Below are 9,672 nucleotides of genomic sequence, written 5' to 3' on the forward strand. Positions count from 1 at the left end.
AACAAGCAAACAATGTATATTTAACACAAAAAAATCTTATAATTAATTATTTTAATATTATACTAAAATTAATAAATTAGTAAATTTATTCATATTAATTTAAAATATTTAATAAATTAATAATTATAATTAATTTTATAAAATTTAATTACTCCAAAATTAATATCTAAATTCAAATAATTGTGACTAAAAATTTAAGTATCTAATTATATGATAAAATAGATGAAAAAATTAGTCTCTAAAATAGATGAAAAATGACTAAAAAAATGGTTTCCAATTACATCTTAACAAGAGATTAAAAAAATTGTCTCTAAAAGAAACTTTTTTTTAATTTTATTATTAGTTACCAAAAATATAGTATCTAATTATTTTATAATTTTTTTTATCAATAATAGATACTTTTTTTAGTAACCAATAATTTTTAGTTTATAAAATAGTATCTAAATTAGTTACTATGAAATTTTATTTTTTTTAGTTTCTAAATTAGTTACTATTAAATCATTTTTCTTGTAGTGATAAGTGCCACAATAGCTACCTGTTTTGTTGGTACACAAATCATAACATTAGGAGGAGAGTCACATTATCTAATACAATGTTCTCTTTGAAGACTTTCCAAAGGGCCGCTACCTAAAATTACAAGAAAAATTGCTTTTAAAAACTAAATTTTTTGTCTCTAAAATGATAAAATTAGTTACTAACTTAACTAGAGACTAATTTAGAATCTAATAGCAGTAAGTGGCTAAAATTATGATTGCTAATTTTAGATATCAATTTAGATTCTAATTTAGAAATCAATTTAGTTATCATTAAATAAAAACCAATTTAGTGACCAAATATATAGAAACTAATTTAGTGACCAATTATATAAAAACCAAATTAACAACCAATTTCATTGAAGCCAATTTAATAACCAAAATATATAAAAATTCATTTAGTGACCAAATATATAAATACCAAAAAATTGTCACTATATTGGTTTCTAAATAATATTATTTTATTTACATACTTACTTTTTCATATTTTATATTTATTTGTAGAATTTAAGTTCACTAATTTTAAAATAAATTTATAGAGTTTGTCAACTCAAATCAATTATGTTCAAAATCTAGATATGGTTAGAAGTGAGCAATTTTTTCAAATTTTACAAAAAAAGATTTTTTATGAGTAAAGATAATCACATAAACCCAAGTTGAAATTATTTTACTGTCACAATTGTTTGAAATAATTGCATAAGGTAAGGAAATATATACATTAGTAATCCACGAATAACATCACATATTCTTTTTGCAATGCTCTCATAGACCATAAAACATAAAAAAAAAGTATGACATTGATTCCTCCACTTCTGCATTTCTTTCTTTTTTTTAAGTAAAAAGCTTTATCTATCGTTTTTTGTGAACTTTATTCCATGTGAATAAAGAGTCAGTGCTCAGTGGTGTACCATGTGAGCTTTTGATCCTAGCTATAACAATAATCATCTACTTGTCAAAAAATATAAAATAAAATTTATTAACAAGATTGAAATTTAAAAATATATATATAATAGTGTAACAAAATTACTTTGATAAGGAGTGAGTGGTTGACTGGGTGGTTGTGTTTCATCCTCATCTTAAGTTTCCTCAAAACTTGGTGGCATGGATTGACGATTAATGTTATTCATCCATTGTCGAATCATTGCATTAATTTTCTTAAAAAGTTGCTCAATATTTAAAATTTTGATTTGAAGTTCATCTCTTTATGTTTTTAACCACTTTCATGTCTCTTTTAAGTTCGTCAAGCTCTTGACTTTGTATCCACCCATTTGAGGAAGAAGATGAACCAAAGTATCCTCCCATTCTTGGTTCCAGCTACATCACATCAGACATCTAAATCATTTAGGGGGGGTTCTGTTAACATCAATAGAATATTCATACCAATAGAATATTGATCAAGAAAACAAACAGAGCAATAGTTGTTGTAGTGAAACATGCAAATGGGTGTCCGGTACATTCTCTCACAGATTTATCATCATAAACTTTAGCACATGAATAAAAAACTAATAGTAACTTTAGCATTTAATCAACCAGAGTGTTCACAATAAAAAGATCAATCTAACAAAGAACTAATTAAAAGTTAGTAGAGAATTGATAGATTATGCATGAGATTCCCATTTGATGTGGTCACACATCATAAAGTTCGAAAAACAAAAGGATACTTTCCCCACATTGTATGAATAATGTGCCAGCTCTATACTAAGTTACCCAAGTCTTTGAGCTTCCAACCCTACTTCCTTTGCTCCCATTTCCTGAATTGGCTTCCTCATGCTATTTGACTGCTGGGCAAAGTTCATCGCCAGAATTTGGAGGTTGTTGATCCTTGTCTTTGTCCCCACTACAATAAGATGAAACACCAAAGCTAAAAAATTAATAAAATAATAATAGCTACAATGCATATATAGCTCAAATTCCCTTACTAAGCACACATCTAAATCAACATAAACCACCCATCACTTCTGATCTAAATGGGTGATTGATACTCAATTGTCCCAATAGAAACTATACAAGAAGAAAGTGTGTGCAACGATACTTATCCTGAATAGATGACAAACCCAATGGTAACAACACCAAATGCCACAAAGTACATCCAATCAACCTGGAAAACATAATTTAGCTATAGAGAAGTTAGACGTTAAAATGTGGCACACTTCTAGTAGGAAAAAAATGGCTGCATTATTATTATCAGACCTTCTCATGATAAGCAAAAGTGTGAATTAAGACAACCCACATGTCTGAGGTCAACAACAATAGATTTAGCATGGTATAACCATTGATATGTGACAAACCAAGAGATCATATTTAAATACTACATCTAAGTCAAAGTTGGATGGTGGGGGTTTATCATACGTCTCTTTTTTTTGTTTCTCTAAACAATAGTAAAAATGTTGATAGGGAAAAATGACACGAGAAAGATGTTCTTTCCAGTTAGACGTTAATAGACTATAGAACCAGGTTAAATTTCTCCAATACTAGGAAATAATTTCAAGAATTTTGATGGGTAATAAATTTTTCATAGTAGTACATAAATATTAAATTATTTTGGTTCAAAATTAAACATTAGTGCTAGAAAAGATAGAGAAACATTGAGAGGGAGAATAAGACCAAATAACTACATCCTAGAGTTTCCTTTTAATCAATTATTTTGATTAGTTTAATCTATTTAGTTTTGGTACCTTTATTCAATCATTTTATCCAGTGTCACAATACAAATATAATTTTTGAAAAAAAATATAATCAAAATAGCTATGGTTTAAGTCCTTTCCTTAAGCAGAACAGGGACTAAAGATTAAAACATGAACATGCAAATCCAACAAAAGCAAGCGCTTGAAATCAAAAGGAATGAATGTAAATAATAATGCTTAAAGGTCTTATGTCTCACTGGTTGACATGTTGTGGTAACAACATAATAATTTGAATCGGGCATCCTAGTTAAAGAGAAATTTTGCACTCAAATCTTGCATTCTTTCTAATTTTACAACAAGAACTTCTAATTTTGTTGGCTGAGTGTTGTTAGGTACATAGTGAACCTTTTGTCTTTCTTTCTCTGTCCATCAATATTAACTAGAGTAAATTACATTAAGTTCTAACATTCTCCTTTTCTCTTAACTAGTGTTATTCAAAATGTTTCAAAATACTACAACTGGTTATATATAACAGAGATAACTTCACAGATGAGCCAATAACACCTTTTCAAAGAGAAGCCCAACAACACTCGGCCAACAATTAAGTTCAACAACAGATAAGTAAAAAAGACAAGACAGAAAAATTTAATCAATACAAATGGAACATACAGATCAAAATTAGAAATCACAGTTTTATTCAAACACTTGGAAAAGGTTCAAAGTTCTCGTAGATTCCTAGAGATTGTAAATGAGGGAATACAACATGAGAACAAAATCTAAGGTTTTAAGATGGGGAAGATACACAGTGAATAAAGTTGCACGGAACTTTGATGAGCAAGCACAAAAATAAAAGGCAAAGGGTGAGAATAATTAATAAGTTGCACCTTCGTTGACTTATTTGAATATTTATTAGTTTCAAATACTAGTTTAACAATGTTTGATACTTTTCAAATAGTAAAATGGTGGTTTACTCATAGTGTTATTATTATAAATATTTTGAATCAAATTTTGTTTATAATTACGTATAAGGTTTTAAAAAAATATTTGTGAGTACAACTTCAATAACAATGTCAAAGGCTTTTGAAGGTTTTAAAAATAAGGTTGTCTTATGAAAGACTCACGTGTAAAAGTTTTTTGAGGTGGCATGCTATCCTTAGACAATCCAATTATTTTGGTCTTATTTTGAATAAAAAAAATTGGTTTGACGTTGGTTGTTTTATTTTTATCGTACATATGCTTATTTATGTGAATTTGAAAGTATATTTTTTACATATCAAGGGAAAGTGGATGTCAAACTCATGTAGTAACCTTTTTCTATTTAGATTTCCTTTGCCAATAATAGAATCTCTCAATAAAAAAAATATATTTATTGCGAGTTTCTGATTATATGGAGTTCATGAATTAAATATCTTAAAAACCTAATTTGTTATAAGTCTGGATAACAATTATACTTAAACAAATAAGTGTCTTATCATTGAAAAGTAAAATAAGCTAGACAAAATCTTATGATTTGACACATTTGTATGACTGAATATTATCCATCACTTTTAATATTATTCAATTTTATTAATTTTACTGATTTTGTTTTCTAAACTAGGTTTTTACATTGACATCACAAGTCAATGAAATGAAGGAAATGATGACTTTTCTTTGTGCAAAATCATCTTGAAGAATTATCTCATGACTTTGTTATGTTTCATGAATCACCGATAATATTTAAATATTGATTAAAATAATATATATTTTATATTATAATTTGAATGCTACTAATTATGATTATTTTTTATATATTAGTTATCTGATCAAGGTTTTGTTCATAACGAATAAAGAAATTATCAACATCAAGAACCATAACTGAAGAATGTTATTTAGTTTTTCATTATGTCTATTTTTATGAGTTAGACCAAATGATATTGTAATGTTTCACTAGTTTAACCTTTAAACGTTGTTGTTTAAATTATTTTACCTTGAAGTTGTGGACTTTATTCTATGTTCCTTTTATGAATGTTACATTCAATTATAAATACCAACATTTTAAAATATTTGTCTTTTATCATTTTATATTGCCCATTAAAAAAACAACAAATGAAATTTACGAAATGTCTAGAAGTAATAGACTTATGTACATTAAAAAAAAACAATTAAAAAAACAAATGAAATTAATGGGGTAGTGAAACTGTCGAAAATAATTTAGAAATTGCTGGAAGTAACACTAGTCTAAAATCCGTTGGAAGTAACAGAAGTTTGGAAAACCCAAAAAATAATAGGAGTTTGCAAATATTTAAAAATAACGGGAGTTTGGAAACTGTCAAAAATAATAGTGGGTTCAAAAACCATTGGAAGTAACAGGAGTTCATAGAAACTGACAAAAAGTAATTGCCATTCTAGGAGTTAATAAAAATTGTCGATAATCTATTAGCCACACTAAATCTACCAGAGAAACACAAATTACAGGTAACACACTTAGCAGGAGTTCAAACCATCAAAATATCAAATATAACTCCATTAAAAATAATTTTTCTTTAATTGACACATATAAAAACGGTTTAACTATAGTTATATAATTCACTTAAAATTTTAAAATCCCCACCAATCAATATTCAACTACAAATTATAATTGTGGTTAACTCATTTATGGAATTTTGATGAGTGAAAAATCAATTAAATAAGTTTTTATTAAGTTGTTTAAAAAGTTTTCGGCATGAGTGGAAAATCTATTTTTTTTTTTTAAAAAAAAGTTAGATATTTAAGTTTTATTATTAGATAGTATTATAGTAAATGAAGATGAATATTCCTTGTCTGATGTGATGCTTTAATGTAGCGTATGTAATTGCATGTAATCGTAATGAAGAAAGAGAGGTTTTGATGAACCCTAATTGTAGAGAAAAATAAATATAAAAAAAACTTTTATTTACTTGTATATTAGAGAGTAAAATACATGGTGTATATATAAGAAAAAGATTAAGACCTAGCTGAAACAGAAAAAGGAAAGTTGGGTCAAACAAACAAAGTCCAATAATTTAAAATAGAAAATTAAATATATTAACAGATAGAACTGTTAATTTATGTTTTACTCTATCGGTCATTTTAAAAAGTTCATTATACAAACAAAATATAACAAGTTTGTAATTTTAGATTCCATAAGAATAAAGACAATTTAATTTAGTTTAATATGTTAGATCAATTATATAGTTAAATCAAATAGATATATTTTATTTGATATTTTTTTATGAAATATTAAATAAATTTAGATAAAAATTGCTAATTTTGACCCATAAATCAATTTTTAAAATTTTTATGTAAAAAAGTTCAAATTCATTTAATTTAACCTATTTTCACCCCTTATCATTTAATTTAACTCCAACCATCTAAACTATATAGACTATAAATATGCACAAAATAAAATATATTTATAAAGTCAAGTACACTGAACAAATGAACATATTTATTGTATTGGAAAAAGTTACATGTAAAAAATATACATATATAAAACTTATAAATATACATAGCATAACCATTTATGTTTGTTGGTTATGAGACTTGTAATATCATCTAGTCGTGTATAAAATTTAATCCCATTAAAAAAAACTACATATCAAAGAATGATAATTTATTAAGAATTAAGATCAACATATATAAGTTAATCATGATTCATATACATCATCCAATCTAACATAATCTATCAATTAATCATTTTTGGAAATTATGTTATTTTAAAAAATCATCTCATATTTAGTTTAGGATGAATCTTTATATAATTTGATTAAAGTAATACAATGTAATTTTTATTTAATATTTAGATTCTTTAATTAATATTCGAGTTCAATTCAACGTAGGATTTTAAAAGCGAGGTCATTTCACTTAAAAGTACACACCAACTTCAACTTCAATTAATTATATGTTTAAATACATATCTGTTAACTATATATATATATATATATTTATCAATTAATTCTTTTTTACGTAAAAATTAAAAGTTTAAACAAGTTTTCATCCCTTCCAAAATTAGTCCCTATTAAAATTGATAATTCTAAATTTGTCTGGTAATTTTAATATCTTAAATTTAATAAATATATGCATTTAATTCTAATAATTATTTTATCATTTTTAAATTAGCAGTTAGTTAAAAAGACATTAAATTATTTTTCTCTTGATGGGGTTTGGGACCTAGAGAATGATTGCTCTTCCACCTTTGGTCGGTCATTGATGCTCCAAACTTTGTCGCGCTCTCCTCTTGGTCGTCTGGCTCCAATGATATCTGCAGAAGGCACTCCGACGCTCAAGTCAGTCGCGTGTTAACATTCGGGTGTCAGAGTATTGTAGATAATGACGTACATCTCTCCTTGAGATGCGTGCTATTTATATTACCTTAATGTACCTTAATTGGTATGCCGGATTAGGGAATTGATTCGTATTTAGGGTTGCATTAAATAACCCTTAACTATGGATTAACCGTGTTAACTTGGTCAATCCTTACTTGTCGTCACGTGACCTACTCACCATGCTTTAGATGGTAACTTGATCCGAGTGCTGACCAACTCGTCGTACTAGTACAATTTTCATGACTAAATTTGCTTTCTAATTAAATATTAGATATTTAAAACTTAGTGACACAAATTTTAATATAAATAAAATTTGAAATTATGAAAAACTTAAAACTCAATCTTAAAATAATTAGTTAAAAAGAGCTCTTAGAATCCATTTTTAATGCTATGTTTACGATTTCCCCTTTCATGATGTTGGCACCAAATTGGCGGGAACATAAAGCGATTTTCCCTCGCTACCATATCACATATCACATCACTCTAAAATTCCCAATTCTCAGTGAGTCTGTGTAGAGAGAGAAGGGGAAAAAGATGGAGATTCGCGTGAGGTGCAACTGCGGAGAAGGAAGCTGCGAGGAATGGGGCATTGTGGAGCTTCAAGGAGTGGTGGAGCCTCAGTCAGGATTCCACGATTCCCTCCCAAATCTCCACATCGGTACTCTCTGTCGTCCTTCTTCTCAGGTTCCCCTCTCTCACCCTTCCTTTTTCTTCTCTTCATATTCTCTCTTTAATTCCATCATCATTTTCGATTCCGCTTCTCATTGCAAATCGCATTTTCACCACCAATTTATTCGACAAATGTCACTCACACTACACCTAAAATCGCCCTCGCCACCTGCTTATATCATAGACTGTCCCCAAATCACTTTTTAAAACGTTTATTTCCGATTTTAGGGTTCTGTTAAGTAGTATTATAAGAATATTATTGACGAGCTTTTGTCAGAAGATTTGTGGAAGTGTAGCGATTGGACTAATTCTTACTAGGGGAATCTCTACATTAAAATATAAATAGAAGAACGTGAGGGACGATTGAAGTTAAATAGGAAATATATGTCTACAGTTACTTTGAAATCAGACTTTAGAGTATTTTAGGTTTTATTATCATTTTGAATTCTGTTTTGTCCTTTTAAGTTTAAGAATTTATTTTTTTTAATTTCTTAAATTTTAGAGACCAAAACCAGATTCACATCAATTTTTAATATTGAAACATAATTAAACCTTTTGTGCGTGTAATTAAAATATAACAGTAATTTATTTTTTTAATATAAGCGAAGAGGAACAAAAATTCAAAAAAAATGTGTACATTCAAATAAAATATAACTATTTTAATGCTCAGAGATTTTTTTTCATAGTTTTGTTCTAATTCCTTACATAATGTTTGATTAGTATTTTGTTTCGTTTTGCCTTTTAGGGTTCAAATAACTGTTCCTTTTAAAAGTGATATTTGTTTTAGGATTTTATTGCTATTATTTTTAGTTTTGTATTTTACATGAAAAATATTTATTTTTAATAATTAAAATGTAAATTAATTATATATTTTTGAAATATATAAGTTATATTATTACTATTATTAAAGTTTATGACAGATAAATATTTCAATATATAAACTATAATTTTAATTTTTAATCACGAATTTGAATTATAATATGGTTATTTTTAAATTGAAGTGAATATGCAGTTAACAATATTAAATATAGAAATACATAAAGATAAAAGTGTAATAGTTTAAAATGATCGATAGAAATATTTTATTGTTATTTTGAAATGTAGTACGTGAGATGTAGGCAAAAAGAAGATAAATAATAATGTCTAAATAGAGTAGGGTCTCAATAAAAGAAGATTTGTCATAGAATTGGAAAATGTATACACAGAATGAATGCTATTATATTTTATAGTAACTAAAAAATGATTGTCCACAGAAAAAATAGTGGTTTGAATTGAACCATTGACTGCACTGGTTGACCCAGGTTGGGTTCTAAATTAATGATTACCAACAAAAGTATTTCAAGTTTTTTTTTTAGTTAATTGTAACTAATATTTTTTATTGATGGCTTCTGTTGTTCAGGAAGTGTACACCTTCACTGTTGGATACCACGAATTGGCAGGGTCAAAGGTTCCCTTGAAGAAGCCAATGGTAGTGCTTAAGAAAGTAAAGCATCCTGATGGAGAAAGTGGGTGTAAGGTGGAGCT

The 9,672-nt window shown here is 27.2% G+C and overlaps 1 protein-coding gene across 1 annotated transcript in view; it reads left to right on the forward strand.

Moving 5' to 3' along the window:
- The first annotated feature begins 7,894 nt into the window (after positions 1 to 7,894).
- Positions 7,895 to 9,672, forward strand: part of LOC137838822 (uncharacterized) — a 14,538-nt gene continuing 12,760 nt past the window's right edge. Inside the window, exons 1-2 of the mRNA XM_068648043.1 lie at positions 7,895 to 8,163; positions 9,548 to 9,669. Coding sequence (XP_068504144.1) covers positions 8,014 to 8,163; positions 9,548 to 9,669 — 272 coding nt within the window. The 5' untranslated portion in view covers positions 7,895 to 8,013. The remainder of the gene's footprint in view (positions 8,164 to 9,547; positions 9,670 to 9,672) is intronic.

The sequence above is a fragment of the Phaseolus vulgaris genome, chromosome 4 (genome assembly GCF_000499845.2).
Source record: "Phaseolus vulgaris cultivar G19833 chromosome 4, P. vulgaris v2.0, whole genome shotgun sequence".
Classification (NCBI taxonomy): Eukaryota; Viridiplantae; Streptophyta; class Magnoliopsida; order Fabales; family Fabaceae; genus Phaseolus; species Phaseolus vulgaris.